The sequence below is a fragment of the Aulostomus chinensis genome, chromosome 21 (genome assembly GCF_037954235.1).
Source record: "Aulostomus chinensis isolate RoL2024-O1b breed Wild chromosome 21, RoL_Achi_v1.0, whole genome shotgun sequence".
In the NCBI taxonomy this organism is placed as follows: Eukaryota; Metazoa; Chordata; class Actinopteri; order Syngnathiformes; family Aulostomidae; genus Aulostomus; species Aulostomus chinensis.
The window spans coordinates 7,832,501-7,856,545 of NC_141340.1; the positions used below are offsets into that span (position 1 = coordinate 7,832,501).

At 42.2% G+C, this 24,045-nt stretch overlaps 1 protein-coding gene across 5 annotated transcripts in view; it reads left to right on the forward strand.

Annotated features, from left to right (window-relative positions):
- Window positions 1-24,045, forward strand: part of dlgap1b (discs, large (Drosophila) homolog-associated protein 1b) — a 108,406-nt gene that overhangs the window by 51,876 nt on the left and 32,485 nt on the right. For 3 of the 5 annotated variants that reach the window (XM_086191071.1, XM_086191076.1, XM_086191072.1), the window contains exons 3-6: window positions 7,150-8,263; window positions 11,045-11,259; window positions 17,436-17,613; window positions 21,022-21,277. In XM_086191071.1, coding sequence (XP_086047197.1) covers window positions 7,211-8,263; window positions 11,045-11,259; window positions 17,436-17,613; window positions 21,022-21,277 — 1,702 coding nt within the window. In that variant the 5' untranslated portion in view covers window positions 7,150-7,210. The remainder of the gene's footprint in view (window positions 1-7,149; window positions 8,264-11,044; window positions 11,260-17,435; window positions 17,614-21,021; window positions 21,278-24,045) is intronic. The other 2 variants (XM_086191075.1, XM_086191073.1) reach the window with 2 other exon arrangements.

Genomic DNA, 24,045 nt, shown 5'->3' on the forward strand with positions numbered 1-24,045 from the left:
TTCCAGAGCTTTCGTCCTGTTTTTCCAGAGCGTTTAAAGCGTTGTTTGACGATGCAGAGACACCGTAGCCTACATGTAAACATCATCAACCAAAATGGCATCGGAGAAGCTCATTAGAAATATATTAATGAGTGAACAAACTTGAGAGAGAAAGTCTCTGTGTCCCCCTCCAACATACTGCCAGCCGCTGTTCAGGATCAATCAGCAGTCTGCAGAGACGTCTTTAGAAAGTGTGATTCCAGTACAGTCAGCAGCGTGCACAGTCAGCACTGACATCCCGAAATACACAAATACATCGATACAGAGAGAAAAGTTGAGAGAAATCATGAATACCGACAAAAAACTAGAGACAGTGGAACTGAAGAAAACAACCAAATGTGTTTCAGTGTGTGTAGATTCCGATATTAACTTAGAACCAAATAAGAAAACACCAGTTCATGTCAGAATCTTTAGAATGTCAGAAGTGTTGTTGTTGTTGGAGGGTTTTTTTTTTTCAAGAGACTTTAGAACATGTTTTCTTTTGTTTGGTGATTGAGGCTGTAAAGAGGCATGGCTTTAGTATTTTTTTTTTCCCGTTTAATTTCATCAATCGAAGCTATGTTTCCAAGTTTGGGGACTGTTGGGGATGTCATCGCCTGATTCAAGAAAACCTCTGAAGGCCTTCAACAGCCTCTGAGCTTCCTCCTGGAATCGGTGTTGGATGTGGACTGACTACAGCAGCCTTTTATATCAGCAGCAGCAGCAGCAGCAGCAGCAGCAGCAGCACATTAAGGCATATTGATTTCATGATTTCCTACCAAGATAGTGTTAAAAAAAAAAAGGAACACAGCAAGATGAGGCTGGGATTTTATATCATCTTTTTTATTTTTATTATTATTATTATTATTATTATTTGCTTTGTGAGTCTGAGCTGAGGTCAAAGTAATGAAAAATAAGAATAGATTTGACCACTTTGAGGCTTCGGCGACTGTGTTGTAGGTTATAAAGAGAGAAAAAAATGTTTTTCCATTTATCTCAGCCCACAGAGATATGGGATCTAAATAGAATATTGACCTGCTGTGCTGATGCAGCGGGAGATCTTCAAGGGAATTTACATTCATAGCCAGACGTGTTTTATCTACTCCTTTATTTTGTATGCGCACCTTGCTGTTCAGTACACACTTTAAAAGTAATGAGTGCTTCTGGAGGCTGTTCACTCAAGGTATAAGGACCTTTTTACAGTATCGAACGGAAGCGAGTACACCAACAATTTGGAAATGATTCATAACCAGCCCCCGTGGACCGTTCTCGCCAGTGACAATTGTCAGTAAAGATTTGTTTGAAAGCTTTGAGGCAGGGAGGAATTTATTTATTGCACTAGCATTAATTAAGGAAAATGTCTTAGTCTCTCCAGGGCCCTTGTTCATATTGGTTGTGTTTCTTTCTTACTATTTACATGTTCATACATGGCACAAGACGTTTGTAGTATATATATACACTCCAGTTAGCGTCGTCCTCACTGGTGCTTGCTAGGTGGTGGATGTTTTATGTCTTAATTTTACTGGTGTGTAATGTGGATGATTGATGTTTGAATGGCATGAAATATGTGACAGTGACAAAATGTAAAAAAGAAAAAGTAGTCTGAATATTGGAAGCTCAGTCAAATGAATTTGTTTGGCTCAGATGGTCCAGCATGTTTGGTGTGAACCTGGCCAGGACTGCCACAGTGAATGCAGGGTACCGACAGTGAAACACACACACACACACACACACACACACACACACACACACATTCACCAATATGATATAGATGACACCACGGATGCTTGTGGCTATACCAAAATATTGGAAACAGCACAGGCCCTGAAAACTTGGCTAGAAGAGGAATATTCCAGCCTGGTAATGATCCAAAGCAAAATGCCAAAATAATGCAATAGTCAGGTCAGTTTTATTTGTATAGCGCTAAATCACAACAAAAATTATCTCATGACATTTTACAAGTAGAGCAGGTCTCGTACCACGCTCCTTCAATGAATCCAATAGATCCAAAAGAACAAAGAGTGAGAAACTGTGCTTGAGCAGGAAAGGAAAGGTTGATTTTTTCCCCCCTGACTCACAAGTTAGCTTGTGTATTGTCTGGCATCAGTTAATCAAGGAAATATAACTGGATCTTAATCTGTAACCGTTTGGTAATTTGTAATTTTAATAGGTAATAATGTTGAGTTGCTCTAAAAGGTCACAAAACATGTAAACCCGGCATTGTCACAACAAAGCTCAAAGTAGAACCGGCGCTTAATGCAGCCTGAGAGCAGCTAGCTAACTTCAGCGCCACTTCTAGCAGCAGAGAGTTTGCTAATGTAACATTAGCAAAAAAAAAAACTTTTTGCTATGATGCTAGTGGTGGTGCTGCAGTGATGACACGATGTAGGCCGACCTGAAACTTGACATGGCATTACTATAGGTTCAACCTAAAGACAATGGAATCTTGATACGTTGATTATTGCGGATATAAACTCGCTCGCAGACGTTCATGTCTTAACACCACTTTTTTTTTTTTTTTTTTGAAGCATTTAGGTAATCTTTAAAAATGTAAAGATTCATTGTTATGCTAGGGGCGGCACAGTGGTTAGCACTGTCACCTCACAGCAAGAAGGTTCTGGGTTCAAGCCCCGGCTCCAGCACGGGATCTTTCTGTGTGGAGTCTCCATGTTCTCCCTGTTCCTGTGTGGGTTCTCTCTGGTACTCCAGCTTCCTCCACAGTCCAAAGACATCAAGAGGGGACGAGGCTGACTGATACTCTAAATTGACTGTAGGTGTGACTGTGAGTGTGAATGGTTGTCTGTCTCTATGTGTTGGCCCTGTGATGGACTGGTGACCTGTCCAGGGTGAACCCTGCCTCTCACCCAAAGGCTACTGGGATAGGCTCCAGCCCCCACGACCCTTAACAGGACAAGTGGAAGAAAATGGATGGATGGATGGATGGATGGATGGATGTTATGCTAGGCACATGCCAATCTGCAGTCATGGCTTCAACATCACCTCAACTAGCTTGACACTTCTTCAGCCTGATGACGGCCCATTTAACCATTTTTTTTGCCTGTTTCTAAGACTCCTCAATCATTTTAAATTCACAAGTACAGCATTTATATCCATATTTGATTCTGTTAAGCAAACCGCAGACTTTTTTTGATGCATTAAACTAAAAATCCATTAAGAAATCCCATTATCTTTGAGACCAGGGAACTGGATGATTATCTTAGCTAACTTATTTCTGGGCTGTAGGAGTCATTCCTGTGCCACACTATAATGCCAGTAACAGCCTAACGAAGTTCATTTACTGACACTTGTTGTCTGTCCAAAATTCCCTCTGTACTTTTTTGCTGCACTCTTCAGATGATGCAGTTTCAAGAGCACCGGTAGCTTGTGAGAATTCTGATATGCAAGAAAAAGTAATGGTATGCTAAAGAGTAGAATATAGAAGTGCTGGTACGCTTCTTGTACTATTGACAACTGTGACCTGGCCATGTAGCCTGACTTTTATCCAATCGACTGCTGTTGAATAGCAGATCGAACTTTGTATAGAGAGAGCTACAGCAACACAACCCCTACAGCAAAGAGCAGCTGAGAAAAAGGTGCCTGTGAAGAATGGAAGAACATCTCTCCAGAGATCTGTGCATCTGAATAAGCCAAATATTTGAATCCCTGCATTGCATTGAGTTTTTCCTGAAGGTGTAGTCTTTCTGAATTGTTTGGTTTTCATTGTTCAGAGGAAGTCCACATTTCATCCCAGAAATGATGCAATGCATTGAGGATTTCTGAATCATTTGGGGTGTACCCACTTCTGTTGGATGCTGTATTTTTTTTTTTTTTTGCATGTATGTAATTTTTCATTGTGCAACTGCCGGTGTGGCACGAGACATGTTTCCGAAGCGCGTCCCGAGCAGAAATGATGTTTTTAAAGAGCTACTGTTGTAAAAAAAAAAAAGTATTCTAGTTTTTGAAGCTACTAAAAATACATTTTCCAAATGTCTCTCATATTGTCGAAGGCTGATATTTATTTAATTATTTATTTTAAACCCTGTGTTGAGGTTGGCTTATACATTTAATGAAAAATGTAATCGAAATGGAAACACGGCCCAGTGAAACATTCAAATCGCAGGGAGTTTAAGGTGTTAGGGGCTAAATGTATCTAAATACCATTTTAAATTAAATACCATGGTGCTGCAGGGACCTGCCCTGCCTGCTCATCATATTCTACTTTGATGCAGATAACCACACCATAATAATCATTTTAATGTGCTTCAAATGAGATTAATGTGATATGATAAGAATGAAACGAGATTGCAGTTGCACCAATCAAAGCATTTCCGATTACCTGTTTGTTTTTCATGCAACCCTGATTTTCACTTTCACTTCATATCTGTGCAGTGTCATCTCGGGTGTCAAATTCACATCAAGTGCCAGCTTGGAATATTGCTTGTCCATTTGTGGGTGTTGTTATATTATAAGATGGTTTGATCAGACAGGTAGAGACACAACTAGGGCATTAAGCCACGATGGACGTGCAGCATAATACACCACCACAGCTGTCTATGAGCTTTCCTCATGTCACTGTGGGCTGTATCTGACAGCCGCCGCAGAACCAGCAGATCCTCCTCTTCCTCTTGGTAAACTGCACTTTACAAGCTAGCAGCATCGAAATTCAACAGGGATATGCAGCCTGTCAGACACACAATGTATTTGTGTGTGTGTGTGTGTGTGTGGCTAGCAGGCAGAAAGCCAGCATGACCCAACTTCAGCTTTTCAGCTTTAGTGCAGTGCTGCAGACAGCTGTACCACAAACACGCCGCTGTGGATCACCGCGAGGGCCTTTTATGTAGGTCACATTCTGTGCTTCAGTGGCCAACAGAAGGGATCTCTGTCAACTGCAATGAATACCTTTAGTTGGACACAGCCCACTTTTTAAGTGCCCAGCGAGAAGCGGACGCCGGGCATGTTGGTGTGTGCTTTATGTGAGTTCATTGAGAGTATGTTGCAGAGGAGAAGGGTGGGGGTGGGGGGCACACTGTTTTCTTTTTTCCCCTCTAAAAATGAGAGTAATGCATTTACTTAATTCTTTCCCAGAGTGATTTAATCCCCTGGTTTAGCACCAACAAGAAAATGACTAATTTTTTTTTTCAATTAATCCAGCACCCAGTTTACCCCAAATGAAATAAAGAGATAAATCTCATCCAATATTCATGCTAAAAAAAAATATCCTGCATATGCCCTACACGGTGTCCTCTGATATTTGATTGCACTGCTCTGTCTCCCTCATTTTCTCTAGTTATGTTTCCTCCCTTCACCTCCCAACCCTGTTTCCTTCTCCTTCTCTTTTGTATTTACCACTGTGGCCTTTGGTAGCGCATTATAAATCGCAGTAATGAATTCCCCGCGCAGGCTCGCCCACATTGCTGTCACAGCGCTACGCCCGGGTGTGTGGGGTCTTATTATTGTCTCGTTAGCTTCACCTCCAGTCTTTGGGGTTCAACGGCTAGCTGGCCACGGCCACAGATGGGTAAGGAGGGGCAGTTTAAGGGAGCAGATTGATGTCATTGTGTTCATATCACCATGTAAGGGAAAGGTCGTTTACTGCTGGTTGCCTCAGCAGGTCCAGAAGCTGTCAGCTGGGTTTTACTGGCCAATTAGTTTGCTGTGAAACACGGGGAACTGTAGCATCAGGCTGCCATTATCTGTTGTGCATGTGTACACAGGAGCAGGTGAACTGTAAAGCAAACTAATGCTCCTGTTTAGACCTGGTTTTAAGATCTGGTTTGAGTGAGCTGATCATAAGTGGACAAGTGTAAATGAGTTTGTCTCCTGTGAAAACTTGTGACCTGATCTCACCTCCCAACTTGGTATGCAAATGAAAACATAGAAGGACGCAGTCAGGATTTACTGAGTGTCTTCACTATTGTAGTAGAGACTGTCCTCTCATAACCAAATCAGTCAGGGTGGCTCTTAATACTCTGGATCGACCGATATTGGGTTTTTTTTCAGAGCCAATACCGATTCTAGTATGTCAAGGAGGCTGATAACGGATATTTATGGCCAATTTTCAGTTCTATTAAATTCTAGTGTCAAAATTTATGCAAACTCTCACACAAGGCTGCCTTAAATTAGCGTGTGCCTTTTTTTTTTGTAGTGTATCAAATTCTCAGCAGGGTTTTATGGAACTTAGGGTTAGGGTTAGGGTTAGGCCAAGTGGACCAGCAACAGGCAGGTACCCTGGTATCAGCTAGCCCACTACAACAGCTGGGGCAAGAGGCGGAAACTGCGACATCAGCTCGGTCATTCAGAAAGAGAGGAGAGCGCATTGAGCGGAAAAGAGCCTGGGATATCCAGCGACAGGTCAGGGATGGGATGGTCTTTAAATAATCTGTGTACGTTCCGGGACCTGTGCCCCTCTCTCATCCCTGAGCTGTCATATGTACTTTGCGTTCCGGCTCCTTATGATTTACAAATTAAGCGTTACACATTTAAATAACCGCTTATGTACGTCTATTTATAGACATCTTATCTTAAGACATTTAAAAAAACGCTAATATACGTCTATTCATCGACGTCTGTGAGCAGAGTAAGTTTGTGTAGCGATTCTTGCTTGTGTACCCAGTGCTATAAGCAGGGTTTTAGAACTCTCGGCGAAGGACGCAAAAAGTTCTGCAATTTCTCATATTTCAGAGACGCTGCTTAATTTTTAACAGTACCCTTGAATGAATATAGCACACCCTCAAGCTCAAAATAGACCTGAACTCGCCTTGATATCTTCTCTTCCTTTTGTTTCTGCTTCCTCGATCTCCTGTCACTGTTTCACTGAAATCTACTGGCGTAAACAGAGATGTAGAGGAGGGAGCTTGAGGACAGATCAGGGAGCACATGCCAAAGTGGCTTCTATATTTAGAGATCCTCCTATTTTGAAGTTTTGAAGGACAAACATAAAAGGTTGAAAGTGAAGAGTATGTCAGCAGCATCCTGTCAACATCAGCAAATTTTCTAATGGAGAAATGCCAGAAAGCATCTTGCTCAAATTAGAGTAGATGAAGACATTGCTGTGTTTTGTGTATGCAAATGGGAGATATTTATAATTCTCTTTTCTCTCTCTTCTTTCCTGTTTGCTGTGTGTTTACTTAGTTTCGGGGCCTGTGCAGACTTCCCGCAGCAGCAGTTGGATGTGCACATTGACCCAGCTACGATGACAATGAAAGGCCTGTCCAGCAGCCATAGTCACCATAACACAGTGACCTGTGACCCCTCTTATGACTCCATGACCCTGGGGCACTCAGATCGTCGGTCCTACTTCCTCAACCCTGGAGAGGCTCATCCTGCAGACCACCCCTGCTACACCCAGCGCAGCTCCTTCCAGTCTGAATGCGGTGCCTACCCTGACCTGGCTAGCTGCACCTTCCCTCGCAGGCATTACAGCTCCCACCACGAGCTAAAAGAGGAGTGTGGTGCTCTGGTGCCTTATACAGGGCCAACAGGAAGCAGTAAAGGAAATGGAGGAACTAGTGGAACCAACAATCGCATCCCTTCTAACCTGCTGGAGCAGTTTGAAAGGCAGGCACCGGTACGGCGTGAAGGCTATCACACACTTCAGTACAAGCGAACTGCAGTCGAGCACCAGCGTAGTGACAGCCCTGGTCGAATCCGCCACCTCGTCCACTCTGTTCAGAAGCTTTTCACGAAGTCCCACTCCCTGGAGGGGCCCTCAGGGTCTGGTGGGAGTGGAAGGATGAATGGCAGTAAATCCAGTCCTGATGACCCACCCTCCTCTTCTGGAACCCTGAAGCACAGCAAGCGTAGCAAGAGCAAAGACCGCTCCAAGTCAGAACCTAAGATGCGTACCGCTATCTCAGGCTATTGGAGCTCCGATGACACTCTGGATCGAGAGGTATGCCTCTACCATCATCACACTGCAGGCCCCCCATCAGGGGTTATGACCATGGGGCGACATCCGGACAAATCCCAATCGCAGTACTTCATGGAGTCCTACAACACCATCAGCGCTCATTCTCTCAAGACATCACGCAGCAACAACGATGTGAAGTGCTCGACGTGCTCCGGGGGTAGCAGCGGAGGGCTTCAGCTGATGGGCGGCTTGGATGGCCAAGTGCAGCTAAAGAAGAGCTCTTGGTCTTCTACTCTGACGGTGAGCAGAGCAAGAGAGGTCTACCAGAAGGCCTCAGTCAACCTAGATAAAGCTCTAGTGAAAGCCGAGCAGGGACGCACCTGCCACTTCCTACAGGTAGGACTGTTACAACAGCCTCACCTCTCGCATGTCGCGCTTCATGCATCCCCCCTCCAGGAGCCAGCTGTCCCTCCACGCTTTTGCATTTCTGCATGTGTTTGACCTGGGCAGCAGCCGTCCTCTCACTCCCTGTATCTTATATTGGAGTCATGTTCATGTCATCCATTTGTCTGTTTGCTTCCACATGCATGGAAATATTCATAATCAAGTATCTGGATCCTCATGCCTTAAGTCCAAAACATTTATTTAGAATGGACTAAAATATATATATATATATATATATATATATATTTTTTTTTTTTTTTTTTCAAAACCAACCTAACCTAAGGTGGTAGGACAACAATGCACCCTGCCCACTGATAATGTACGGATGATCCAAACAGAAAACAACAAATGCAACAGTTGTATCAAGGAGGCAGGAGCAAAACTGCATGTTGTGTCATACCTGGAGTGCAGTCTTCCTCAAACTGCAGGACAGCAGGGGGCATTGTTGACCCAACCTGTGTGAGTCAGCTGCCAGGACACCAAACACCTGCTTCCCTTCTTAGGAAGAGAGAAAAGGCCTGTTAATGCCACTATTATAAGGCAATTAAAATCGGGTGCTTACACTTCATTAATTTCAGACGAAAAAACTACATTTTGTTGTCTTTTTTTTTTTTTTACTCCATTTGGAACTTGTCGAACAGTGATATTCTCCCGTTGCTCAATTTAATTGTGGTTTTAATTGTGGCAAACTTTTGGATGGCATTTTTCGCTCTTCTGAAAACTATTTGCAAAAACATGCTGATTCACTCCACACAAACATTCCCCAAAATTGTGTATTATGTGTTTTTTGCACCCAGGGACTATAAAGTCTGTAAATCTTTTAAGACGTACGGAGTTCCTTTCAACCGCTATGGAACCTTTGTGATCTCTGTGAAGCTTTGCTTGTGCTCACTTTCAATCCGGTATTCGTCTCGCTGAAAAAAATGGAACTTTTGCCACGGAAAACAACAAGTGGTTGGTATGTTGCCCAAACATAACCACGAGACCATGGTGGCATACATTCCAGACAACCTTTACCTCCAAAAATGATTGAGTGTGTTGTTTCCAGCCGGTAGCTTGGAAGTCTTAATGGTCCAAACAATTCAAGTAGAAATGTGATCATGTGAACACAGGATGTTTCGGTCCTCGTTTGATGAAGGCGTGACGTGCAAACGAGTTTTCGGCTCTTCCATCATCCCGGCTTGTACCTTTTTACACAGACGTCAATTCTACTTACTACATCCGCCGAGGGCTCAGATGCGGAACGATCTGTCCCCACCGCTCTGTCTCTGTGTACTTTAGGCGGTGAGGTGTAACAGCGACGTAATGTTCCCGCCTTGAAAAGACTGTGGTAAAAGGTTCTAGAATGAATGAGTGTGTCTCATTCTCAGAGAGAGAGAGAGAGAGAGAGAGAGGGAGGTGCTGATAAATTACATCAGAGAGCAACACAGGTGAACAGACGGAGAAAAGACAGAAATAAATGGTGGCAGCACCTCTCTCAATTTCTACTCCCTCATACACATGCATGCAGTCACTTCAACCATCCTCACCCCGCTTCTGTTTTGGAAAAGATAAAAGTGTTTCAGATTGGAATGTGCTGTAAATGAAAGCCTGGGGAGAGAAATGACGAGAAAGTGCAGTGTGTGTGCGTCTGTGTGCCTGCGCGCATGCGTGTGTGTGTGTGTGTGTGCACCCTGTAGGAAAAGCACCAAGAGAGAGCAAATAAGGGCAACAGAGGAGGATGTGAATGGAGTGAGTAGAGGTTAGAAACAGTGTGAGAGAGTGAAGGAACATAAAAGACAGAGAGGAAGTTCAGTGTGGCTGTGCATTTTAAGAACCTGGAAAACAGAGCGAGCAGATCAAGGAAGGATGCGACTGCAGCACAGCAATATTTCTCAGCCTAAAAGAGCCATTACTCTTTTTCTAGAAAGAGAGAAAGAAGGAAAAGGCTTTGAGGAAGTTTAAGTTTAGCTACAGATGTTTTTTTTTTGTTGTTGTTGTTCATCTTTAACACAAGAACTTTAACCCCTGATGTTCACACATGCACTTGAATTCTCTCCCACAGGTTGCAAGGGTTAATTCGAATTATAAGCATGATTTTATCTTGTCCTCATCGTCCCCTCAATAATGACATTCGTTTGACATCATCAAAGATGTGGTCCTTCCTGATATGTTAGTTGCCCCTGACATCAAGGTCAGCTCAGTTTCCTAGCTACGGGCTGCTCTGTCGAAGGATTCTCGAGCACTTTTTTCTCACCCTGTATCTCATTTCTTTCACTTCAGAGCTGGTGCCCTAACAGCCATTCACATTGGAACTGCAGTGGTTCTACTGAACAAAACCTCCTTTGTTTTTCCGCCTCTCTCAATGTCTTTGACTCTCTCTCCCTCCCTTTTAGATTGGAATTGGGAGATAGCCTTACCTCCTTTTATTTTTACCTTCATTATTGTGTGTGAAAAGTCAGGAGAGCAGACGCAGACCAGAGTACTGCTGAGTATTTTTTTTTTTTTTTTTGCTAAATAATTAAAACCCTGCTTTTGATATGCTGCTTGTGTCACAGGACAGACAAAAGAAGGCCTCCGGCACTCAAATGCTTTTGGTATGATCAAGATAAACCCTGCTGCATCTTTTAGTGCAGGACTGTGTTTATTTCAGGGCAAGGGTGTTTACTCCTATTCATGTTTAAGTGCATGTGTAAGAGCTGTCAGGTTTTGGAGGGCTACCTGTGTTAACCTTATCTCCTCTCGTCTCTACAGGTGCCTCAGGACGACTGGAGTGGTTTTTCTCCATTGGGGAAGGATGATGAGATTCCGTGCCGGCGGATGCGAAGCGGTAGCTATATCAAGGCAATGGCAGAAGATGACAGCGGAGACTCGGACTGTAGCCCCAAACCTTCGCCCAAGGTCCAGGCACGGCGAGCCAGCTACCTGAAGGCCACTCAGCCATCGCTCACAGAGATGACCACGCTGAAGTGAGTGTGTGCATTAGGGCTGATCTCTTCATCGTGTGTGTAAATATCCAAATCACATTCGAGGTGCGCTAACCAGCAAATTTTTAGATTTATTCTGAAATTGAGATACTGGAACCTGAAACAGATCAATACTTCAAACTAGCGGCTCCCATTCAGTCGTTTGATATTGCCGCACCACGTATTTATCTTGATAAATGGCTTACGTTTAAGTAGTTCATGAGTATTCTAGAGCTGAAAAAAAATTCCTTGAGTAATTTGAATGCCTAAAAAAAATCATCATTTGAAAGTGTGTGTGTGTGTGTGTGTGTGTGGGGGGGGGGGGGGCTGTTGGGTAAAGGGTAAAGGTGGGCCGGAAGCCTTAAACAAGGCATTGTCATTAAGAATATGTGTAATGGCTCGTAATGATGTCCTCCAAGCTCCTGCTAATTAACTATGATGGGTGAAATAACCAAATACTCAGCTCAAAATGATACACGACTGATGATATAAAATTGTAATCACAATGATAACCATTAATGAGGCATTAGTCATAAATACCACTTATATATAATTTGGTTTTTTTTTACTAAACCTGACTTATTTTCTCTTTTGTGAATGAACTATTGCTCTTTAAAAACATTAATTATGCGATTAGGCTAAAACGGTTGATAGCTGCAGCTTGAGTGCTCGTCTCTATGCTTACATGCGTTTGCATCCTTCTTGAAGCCTGCGGTATGAGTAAAACAGAAACAATAAAGCAGGCGAAAGAAGAAGAGGAAGCATTAATAGAATGAAAGGGAAAGTCAGAGTTATTTTCCCGCCAGCAGCCTGGCTTGTTGACGAGTCCCTGACTCTCGCTGACCGCAGCTTAATTATCTATTCTCTGTTTAAAAGTCAGACACACACTTCCATTTTCACAGTTTGCCTCCGTATTGCTGAAGAGACTGAGCTGTAATTGAAAACACATAATGCCTCTTCATGTATTGAAAACTCCCTTCAAGAATAAACGCTGTCTTCTTCACAAATGCGTCGTCGAGGTTCGGAAGATCATCAGATAGCTCCTCTTTCCAAGCTTTTCTCTTTGAAAGGATCCAAGGCTAAAAGCTGGGCTCTATCTTTTGAGGATTTTCATGTTTCTTGTTGCATGAACACACTCAGCTCAGCGGCACATTTAGTCCCAGCATGACTTTATAAAATATTCATAGGCATTGTAATCCAACTAAAAAGATGTCAATGTCTTGAGACACATCGAGTGAACAGAAACATCTGGAATTAAGAGTAAGCAGGTTAACTCGTGAAGAAGGAACATAATGAAGAATGCTAGCAGGTGCTTTCAGAGGAAGTCTAAACAAAAGAATATTTACACCATTATTCAAACCTAAAACAATGATTTTCATGTGCATGTTATCGTAACTTTGCTTTTTATGGAAAGAATACAAAAATGAAACCTAAGTGTCTCCCAGACTGACCTATAAGCAAACACAAACTTGTATATATATTAGCTTACATCCAAAGACTTGCACCAAAACCGAAGAAGAATCCATTTCTTGGTTAAATGTCAGGTGGCGGTATTCCTTCTTAGAGCTGGTTACAATTAGACCTTCATCCAGTTCACTTTTTGCGCCGTATAGTAAATTTCAATTTGTAAACAATGAATGAAAATTTCGAAACTCCTTAAACTGAGACAGGATAAAGTCTTTCCAAAAATGCTTTTTTTTTTTCTTCCCAAATTTCACAATCTTCAAGTTGTTGTATCAGAGTTAGAAATCCAAGTCCTTAGTAACTGTGTGTTCACACCAAACGCGAATACGAATTTCGTGTTGCGTTATTCGCGCAAATATGACCGCCGGATCATTTTAGTGCCCATTTGTGTCCTTTGCGCGAATACGCGGTTTTCGTTCACTTGGCCAAGTAGCGAGTATTTCTGGCAATATTTCTTTCCGCCATTTCACCGTGGATATTCAAAGAACTGTTGCGTTGTACCTGCTGTGGAAGGCCGAAATACGTCGGAAAACTAAACGCCGTCGTATCTGGGTTATCAACACCATCTAGAGGCGAGCTCAGCCCGGTGAATTTCACCGCTCGGTGAACCGAGCTCCTCCAGGGGCTGCATCTGGATAACTGCTGCTTCCAGCGGTATTTTCAGATGACGACTGGCCAGTTTAACGACCTGCTAGCTAGGATCAGTGACTGAATTTCACGAATGGACACCAACTTATTCAACCGGTTCTTGTAATTTTGACACGTAGTGTCACATAGCAACAGGTTCCCACACATAGCCACAATCAACTTGTCCTCCATCTTGTGACACAGTCAGCTGTGACGTCGGGACAGCCTCAACCCTGATTGGCTGTCGTAACGTGAATTTTTTGCCAAAGTTGAATATTTTCAACTTTCGCGTCATTCGCGCGTTTGCATAGACTTTGTATGGAAACTGTTTGCACGAATGTCAATTCGCATTTGGTGTCAACACACAGTAAGACCACAAACTTCTTAGAAAAGTGTTTACTGAAGTAATAAACTACGTTAGAAGAAGGTCAGGTCAGTTTGCTCATGGACTTCTTTTCAGTAGCACCAGTGCAAGTTGAAGGTACGTCCTCACTGGCTTCACATTTCAGACCGGGAAGCTTTGTCCGCTTTTGTTGTACTGTCTATAATTTCCTGTCAGATTGCGGCGGTACGGTGGACAAATGGGAAACACGAGTCTTCTGTTGCTGTACGGGGCTGTGACTGATTAGCTGTGTAATATACAGAGATGAAAAGAACACAGAAGTGGGTGCTCAGTCATTGTTACTGCTCTCTCTCTCTCACACACACACACACACACACACACACACACACACACACACACGCACACACAAACCCTTATGTAAGTGCAAGTGGCACAGCTTGTGGCCCACTAATGAATTGAATCTGGCCCAGGGAACACCATCATCATCTGATGGAACCCAGTGGAACAAACCAAATTGCGGTGCTGCACATCAAAGATAGAAAATTGTGGCAGGAGCAGCTGACATCTTGTTTTCACACTGTGCTTTTGGGAGCTGGCACAAGTCTGTGTTTAACTCCTCAATGATTAAATAATCAGCTTTTGTTGTTCCATATGTTTCCCAGCCAATTTTGTGACCATTGTGTTCTCTGACTACTTGCTCCAGAGAAATTGTGAGATTTATTCAGCCAGTGCTAACCTTCATCCTTATTAAAACACGCAGACGAAGCCTGTGTTTAAACAGCCGAGATTATTCATGGCAGACAAAAAAAAAAAAAAAAAACTCAGGAGAAATGGCATCCTTTCTTTTCTCCACTTACTCACTTAACAACCATCTTTTTTTGTCACAAATTAATTTATTCTCGGCCTAGATTTAATCTTGTTTACAGAACAGTCATTATGAATAATAGGTTGCGGTAATTACATGTCCACCTTTGTGTCCTTCTGACCGTCCGGTTGATTCAGAGAGTGACGAAGAGGAAATGAAAGATAAGGAAGAAAAGTTGCCAACGCGGATGGAACGGAAGGTGGATTAAAAAAAGGGGGGATAAAGTGAGATGGTGAAGATAAAGAAGAGGAGAAAATGATGACGAGAATGCCCCTCAGAGGACGAGTAGAAATCTGCTTCAGAAAGGGTTGATTCCTGACCATGTGATCATTAATGTAACTTGTTCCATAGAGGGGCACACCGGGACATGCTGACCCCCTACCTTAGTCGGCACTGATTACAGAGTAGGTTTGCCGTTCAAGTTGTCGCAATAGACATCGATGGGCCTGCCCGTAATCAGCTCCACGGGGAAATCAAGAGCAGATGTGTGGCTAGAGATAATGGTGTTGGTAGATTTTTTTTTTTCCTCTGCTTGAGTCTTCTGTGCGTCACCCGCCATCATTCCAGGTGTGTGATATAGATGATTCATACCAATCGCTGTGGTTTGGGATATTCAGTGGGATTCTTTCCTCTCAGTCTAAACGATGCGCCTTCTCATTTCCCTCTTCAACAACCTATGAGCGCATGAAGCTCTGGGGAGGAAATTGGAAATGTTGAGAGGAAAATAGCAAATGTTGCACCGGGGAAAGTAGGGAGGAAACACTCAACACTTCAACAAAGCTCAAATGTATTTAGTATTAATAGAATCAAATTTATAGTTATTTTGGAAACTGACTTTAGGTTAGAAGAATGGTTCAGCATTATGGGAAACACGTTTACTTGCAAATCCTGCTTGAATCGGCACAGTCACCATTTGCAACATCTTGCTAGCATAAGATTGGCAGAGAGAAAGATGTTGAAATGGGGGGAAAAAGCTTTGCCTTTTTTATTTTAATTGTGTGACTGTTTATTGATGTATTCTGTTATACTTTGTATTCGTCTTGATGGCTGATAAGGATTTTTTTTTCAAAATTGATCCATTGAATAGTCAAAATGCTAATTATAAAAAAAACAATCCCATTAGACCAAGATAATCTGACATACATATTCGAAAAAACAAAACCAATTACATGACTTTTTTTTTTTTTTTTTTTTTACAAAAAAACAAAATGAAAGGTGATATTTTATCCATCATTTGATAAACTGAACTCATAAAGACATTTTTATAAAGACATTTTTGGTGAATCCAAATTCCAGAAAACGTTAGCTAACACTTGCAGCTTGAAGCTAACGGAGACCAAACTGCCGAACGTTTACATTTTGTGCAGTATAAATACTTGGACTGCATTGGATGATGTACTCAAGAGTTTCTAACTAAACTAAGCTTTTATTTATTTATTTTTTTGTTTTTAATCTTCAGTCCCCATCAGCTTATAGCAACAACCTAGCGCTTTCAGAATTCTGGATTAACCAAGAAGCCAAAAAAGGCTTGGTGAATTCAAGACATCTGGCAGTAAAGTGTCACTTTAAACACGAATTAATCATTAATTCTTGCCATGAAACGTTTTTGAATGTCAGATGTTCATTCTATATATTTAATGTTGCATAATGTGCATTGAAGAGCGCATTCTTTAATAAAACTATATTTCTGTGAACAAAAAGACACTGCATTAATTACAAATCAAATACTCGGCCCTACTATGAGACACCACTGTAAAATCTTACGTTAAAATGGGAAAAAATGATTTGATGAGAAAAGTAGTGTGCATAAGTAACACACCTCTTAGGCTCCGCTTCTGTATTTTAAATCAGGAAGAACCCGGACAGATTTCTTTTCTTTTTTTAAAGTTCATCAAAAATATTAACCCTTATTCCAATCACAGTAATTATTCTTCCCTTTCCCTGTTCTCCATCCTTCATCCACTTCCTCCCTGTTCTATTCTTCCATCCAAGAATGAGTAATCTAGTTTTCTTTGCTTTGGTAACCATGCCCTATTTTAAGGAGGAAATACATAATTAAAGCAGACCTGACCTGGAGGAAGAGTGTACAGTATGTGTCTCTGAATATAAATGTTTTTGCACACCCACTGGTGATGTGAGAGTGAGGAACATCCTGCTCACGGATGATTGAAGAATCTAATCTGTAATTTTTTCCCTCTATATATCGGTTTAGTAGGCCACGATGTTCATGAGGATGAAAGTGAGTCAGCTATTTGGGTTTTTACTTCCCCTGATTAATTAATTGTTCAGCTTCAACCCAGCGTCTGCCTCAGCTATACACACACACACACGCACGTTCCTAGCAGGGAGGGGGGGAGCATGCTGAGCAACTGGATTGGAGGCAGGTGAGAGGTAATGAGCCACCTATTCATCGTCTTTCTAGACAGGATGTGTGTCTGCGTGTGTGTGTGTGTGTGTGTGTGTGTGTGTGTGTCTGTGTCTTTCTCACAGTTCATATGTGAAACCCTAACTTCAGTATACCTCCCAGGCACTTCCTCTGGCTTCCTTGGACATATGTATGTGACTGTTCTTGCTGTTAAATGCTTTGGAAAGTGCTTACAAGGTGCTTCAAGGACAAGCTAGCTAAACTACTGTGTTTCTCAATAGTTCTACACTTGGTGATTAGATAAGGGTGTCTCCTAAAGCAATTGTGGATTGATCTATATCGCTGGATTCATACACCCCTGCCAAGTACTTTACAACTCCCCTTTATCGCTTTATCTCTCCTTCTGTTTCCCCTGCTCCTTTAACACCTTTATCTCACAATGTTTCTCACCTTAGTTGCTTTGACTTTTTCTTCTTCTTTTTTCTTTTTTGTTCGTCCTCCCTCTTCCTCAACAGGATTTCCACCGAGCACTCACCCAAGCTGCAGATCAGGAGTCACAGCTATCTGCGGGCGGTGAGTGAAGTTTCTATCAATAGGAGTCTGGACAGCTTGGACCCGGCAGGGCTGCTGGCCTCACCTAAATTCCGCTCACGAAACGAGAGTTACATGAGAGCCATGAGCACCATCAGCCAGGTTAGTGGCATTCATGGGCCTGCCTTGTGGCCCCTAAACACCCTCTGCACCTCTGCTGTCCAATGAGGTTGCGCAGGAGGGAGGAAATCTCATCTTTAGGTTTTCAAAGGTAGGAATTAACAATCTGGTCAAAATTTGGCAAATGTGAAGAATAGAGGAGCCCCAAATCCCCCAGTTAGTGTGTATGTGTGTTTGCACGACAAGTACAGTCAGGTTGGTCAATTATACAGGAGGGCAGGCAGACCCCCACCCCCCACCCCCTTTTTTTTTTTTTACTCTAATATCATCACTAGCAATTTGGCATCTGCTATATTAGATAAAAAAAATAGCATGCAGGCACATAGAGTTATGAATAATTGAAGTAGAACTTGATTCCAAATGATGAAGAGCATATCCCTTTATTTGAGCGACCATACTGAAGATCTCACAATTAGATAGTAGAGGCAGTGGAGAGAGCCTGTGTTATCACCACAAAATAAGGTGCACAGCTTCATTCTCCACATTATGTACATACTCTGATGCATTCAAAAGATGAATTTTAGTGGACTGAAGGGAGGTCCATAAACCCTTCTGACTCCAAGCTTTTATGGTATAAACTGTCCGGACACTCCCTCTCTCACTGGCCACATCCTGTTCCTTACGTCCTGCTCCCTACACGGTCTGCCTGCAAACTTGACAATATAATCAGTACGGAGCTTCATCTTACCTGCCCGCGCACAACCCACTCATAGGCCTTTCCCACCCATAGGGAACGGGTTCTACTCTCATTCGCCAACTTTATTTTGAGTTGTTCTCACCAAAAAAGTATTGGTTTAGAACCCCTAAAACTCATACACAGTAGGAACTGAAAAGACTCGCCGTCCCTTCCGCTACACTTAGTAGATGAACGCCATATGTGTGTTCAGACGCACCCACGTTAGCGTTGCGTGACCGTCGTGTGTTTCAAGGTTTCTGATGTAGCCTGTGGCTATCCGGCCCGAGACTTTCTTTCTTGTTCTGTCCGCTGCTCATTGTTTGCATGACAAATATGAGTGGATTGTTTCAAAAGTGGCCAGTATTCACTCAGTCAACACTTTCAAACCACGACAACGGCTTTGTTAAATCCTCCGACTACATCCATTTTTTTAAATCTTGGAATTCAGCAAGTGCGTTCCATCTTTTTTTGTGCTCCACTGTTCAACTGGACAAAACTGAGGCCCACGCAGATGTGATTGGTCAAAGCTACTCAAACAGACACCAGAAGCTTCCCTGTCCTGACCTTTTCTCCCTTGCGTATAGATTCTGTATTCAGATACAGAATCTGTTTGTAGAGATTACCTGGGTATAAGCTAATGAAGTACATGAACCCTGTTTTTATCAGTTTTCAGGTGTTCTGTCGTATATCTAGGCTGTGTATGGGTGAATTGCATTGTTTACTCACCTTGAAACTTTGATGTATGGACAGCTCTGCCAGGTGTGTGACTTTCCCCGTAAATTACGCAACGCCCTTCATCAATGACTTGATGGTTCAACTCAAAACTGGTGAGAACGCGAGATATTTTTTGGACAGAACCAAGATTCAGAAAACCCTCCAGTACCAGTTTGAGAACCTATACCAGTTTGGTGGGAAAAAGGCACCTATGACACACTCCTCAATCTTTTCTCACTAGTTTGTAGCAGGAATGTTTAATATTGTTTTTGCTCTACAGACCCTGCTTTGAAGCCTGCTCCCTTCTTCTAAATCCCAACCTGCACTCACTAGCATTGTAGATTAAGTCACCTTCTAATTCCAGTAGTCTTAGTTTCAACACTTCATAATTCTCACCTTTGATACCAGCACTTATAGTGTCTCACGCTGTAGTCCTTTGAAGTTTTATCCTAAAGTGATTCCTCCCCCTCTGCACTCCTTGGACTTTTTTGTTTTGTTTTGTTTTGTTTTGCTTTTCATTAATATATTTATTTATTAAATATATGTTAATTTCTACATATGGCTTAAAGCTACACAAGGCAGCTTGTAACTGAAGACTTTAAATACCAGCAAGAGCTGTATTGTATATCATTTACATTTATTTGCATGTATAAATTCAAAGGATGTTTTTGTCCAAATGTACAGAGTTTCATCAATCTTAATTTATACAGCAGAGATTTAATGATATGATATTTTTAATTTGAACTTAATGTACACATTTGGCAGCTCTTTGATCCTACCCACAAACCACTATTTGAACACGTTATCTTGAGTGGCACCTTTTGATGATGTCACCAGTTTTGCGTGGCTTTGCATCTTCTCACCAAAGACGGTGAGGAAATGAGCCATTGGAACTGTAGGAACCAGAATTTTTGCAGTTCGATTGACCCATGTAGACGTTAACGTTCAGGTTATCTTGTCCTGCTGCTTTGTGAAAAATGCAGAACATTGTTGGAATAACTGAACCTACATTTTTACTCCAAAGACTTTATTCTTTTTAAAAACACCAAGCTAACATAGACACAATTTTTGGTTTCTGATAAATCTTACAAAAAAAACCCCCAAAACAACCCACAATGTATCTTTGGAAAACAGGATGAATCTGCATGTCTTAAAGGTTCTATATCTGAAATTGAAAACATCAATATGATGGTAGAGATAATCAAGTACAAACCATACAAAAACATTTAATTGAAGCATATTGAGTGATGCAGGGATGATATGTTATTGTAGGCTAACTGTAAATTTGCATCACCATGGTTTCTCTCAACCACATTCCAATAGGATTTTTAGATTATTGCTTAGAATAAACTCTGTAGCAGACAGGAGTTGCGTGCTTCTTCTATTTTTGTCTCAAAGACAAAGACATTAAATGTCACTGACAAACTTTGCCGTCTCCTTTAGCTTCCTGTTAGCAGCCGCAATTTTTTTTTGGGGGGGGGGGGGGACAAATAAGATGCCCCACTCTATGTAAGTAGTTCGCATTAACGGGTTGGCTAGCAAGCTAGTAAATCATGTATTTGGGTCAACTATTAGCATCTTCCTTTACCTCACCCAAGTAAAATGAAGCGATGGTTGCTATTTGTAATGTACAAAAATAATCCAGCTCCAGAATCTCTCCGTTTGGGTCCAGGTACTAAGGGACTAGTTTTGCAGACATTATGGTTTCTTTTAGTCTGGGATGCTGGTGCTGATGCTCTCGTTGAATTGTAGTGGCAGAATGTCATTTATAGAACCTTTGAATTATGCGAACAGTGAACACTTTCATGCACCGTCCAAACTTCATGTAACTCCTGCCTAGTGAAGCTTTAAGAAGTAATATCAAGTCCTGTAGCACTAGAAGATGTTTCCCTCTTGCACTGTGTTGCTGTCACATTTTTATTTTTCTGGCTTTGTACACTCCTGGCTTGTGTGCAAATATTGCATGTCTGAGTGTGCCCCCCCCCCCCCTTCCCTCGCAGGTGAGTGAAGTGGAGGTGAACGGTCAGATTGAGGCGGTGTGTGAGTCAGTGTTTAGTGAGATGGAGTCGCAGGCGGTGGATGCCCTGGACCTGCCTATGCCCGGCTGCTTCCGTATGCGGAGCCACAGCTACGTGCGCGCCATAGAGAAAGGATGTTCGCAGGAGGAAGAGGAGGGAGGGGTCACGGTGGCCAACAGGAGGGCTAACTCACCACCACGCACCACCACCACTGTCAGAACCATCCAGAGCAGCACAGGTGGGTGGGACTAATGTGCTCATGAACATGTGCGTACATATATAATCCATAGCTCATCATAAATTAATGTGTGTGCATAGAAAATATGTATTATAGATGCGTTGTGTGCCTCAAGTTGTGCAGCTTGGGTGTAGTGTCAACACAGAAAAATACATGACTGCAGTTGCCATTGCAAATTAGGAGTAGCTTTGTTGAATCAAGTGCCATCCAATCAAATTGTCTCTCTGCTTTTAAACGAAAACCAGTGTAACATTTTCGTAAGGAGTTGCCTCGGTTTGCTGACCGGGAAGAAGTTTGGCAAATGCAGACCCAAAAACCTCCGCATTATTATCCATCTGACCCAGTTTTCTCCACGGATACAATATGATGAATGCAGAGCTGTTTTTCACCACATAAGAGCTTATTCAAGCTGTAAGGATCAGTGGCTGCTGGCTCTTATTTTAGCCCTCTTGTGTGTCTCATGGTCCGGAGTGCTTGGCTTTCCAACATTACTGCATGCAGTATTGATGCTGAGTGGTGCTAGCATCCTATACAGGGTACCTCTGTGTTTCCCCGCTGCGAATCCAAACGTCATTCCCTTCTGTTGAACATGAGTCACACAGTCGCCAGACGCACACAGGCTCTCGCCTTTATTTGTGTTTAATTATGCAAATTAAAAGACAGCATTTCCCCAACTGCAGCTGACAAGGTAATAGACATTTAACTAAATGTGTGTACTGCAAGTTGGAAGAAACTAGTCGAAGCAATTCATCAGGCTCGCTGTTAATTCTCAGCTAATGTTTATGTAATCTCGCTGAAGATTTGCCATGATTGACTTCCTGTATCACTAATCTATTTCCCATGAATGAAATGAGAACAAATAAGATGTCACAGCTAAGTATTTCCCTCATTACACACCTACAAACAGTCCTAGCAAACAGTGTTTAAATTAAGTGGACCTAGGCAGTTGGATGCGATTGGTTGACGTCTCAAAGTTTTTGGCTTTCGTCACAGTACTGCATGCAACACTGCCAATTCAAATTAGCCCAAAATATTTCCTTAGATTAGAATTTTGCCCATTTGAACGTAATTCCATTTAATTTTTTGGTAGATAAACCAGACTATTCTTCCTCTATTTTTTATAACAGCCTGCCTGTACATCACCATCTTCAGGTGAAAAGACCTCCTTCATTGCTTTGTTTATCTGTGCCCAATTTTCATCTGCTTCTTAAGTTAGATTTTTTTCTTTATAAACTCTCTTGACAATCCAGTGGAAATACAACTTTTTGCAACCAGTGGAGTTGCCCCCTGTTGGCCATTAGAAAGAATTCAGATTTTCCTCACCTTTCAAGTTGGGGGCTTTATTCTGTGGGAACAACACAATTAAAAGCAGTGAGGGATTCAGTCGATTGTTCTATTGTGTAGTGGTAGTTATTGATGTATAAAAACAGACAGAGAGGGACATTCTGAGCTCTTTCCCTTGAGGAAGGAAACTATAATGAAGATCATCTATCAGCTGAAGTCTTGTCGGGACTTGTAGGTTTTCAAGCTGGGCAGCTGCTGGTGCTACATGTGACACGGGTACACACTTTCTTTTTTTTAACTGTCTCACAGCTGTTGGGTTTCTCACACACACACACACACACACACACACTGCAAACACACAAGTGTCTTGCTGGATGAACATTTGCTGATAATGTATAGGAAGAGGTGTGTATCGCACATCAGCAGCAGCAGTGTAGCCTCCCAGCTGTTGGCTATATAATGAACATCCATTTTTGGTAGCTGAGTTTATCACAAGATGAATGAACGTCGTGGGAGGACAGAGGTGAGATATTACTCGACTGTGTGGTCACAGATTCATGCTGCTTCAGGTTGAGGCTAATCTTCTGACCGGCTCTTCATGATGTCGGTTTCTCCTGACCCTTCACCTTCCTTTGCTGCTGACCTTGGATCAGCTGCAGTGGAGACTTGAACAAACGAGACAGGGAGAGTGAGAGCCAGTGATGTATTGTGAGCTGTTGTGCAGAGTAGCTCACTGCGGTTGTAGTGAAGGGACGCGATTACTTCAGATTACTGTCATAACTGCACGACTGCACAATTCATCACCTCCTTTTGATCTTCACCACCGAATCGTCAATCGCTGTTATTAATTAGCGACCTTTACCTTTTCTCCTCGGGGGGTGGTGCTGTGATTCAGGAGGAGAGGAAAGGAGCAAGATTGGAACGAGACTAAGAGAAGATTTCAATCTGACTGCAGTATACCAGTCTCACTCATGCCAGACTGCTGTCATGTGGGAGTTCCTTAAAAACTCGGAATATCTGCCTTTACTTAAAAATAGAGTGGACTTAAAGTCTGTAATTAGTGCAATTACGATGGAGCTTATTATTTTCTTATGTACACCGACTATTTCTTCATTTCGATGTTAAAAGATGAGAGTTGCAGTGGGAATGTGGCAGTAAACAAGCTTCTACAGCTCTTAGCAAGGTCATGAGACGCCACCCAGGCAGACTTCTGCATATTATTAATGCAGTATAATTGATAACCTTGCAGGCCCAGTTCATCCGCTGCATATTTAAAAAGCTTAATTTAAGATTTATTTAAATCAGTCCTCACTTAAAAAAATGAAAGACTCTGTTCTTTCAGTTTCAGGTTTTTAAACTACAACAAATTAACAAATCGAGTAAATTAAAAAGATTTAACATTATTTAAATGAGTCCTCCAGTGCTGCACTTTGTTTGAAACTGAAGTAGCAGAGGCTTAAATATATGTATTCTCCAGGTATGTA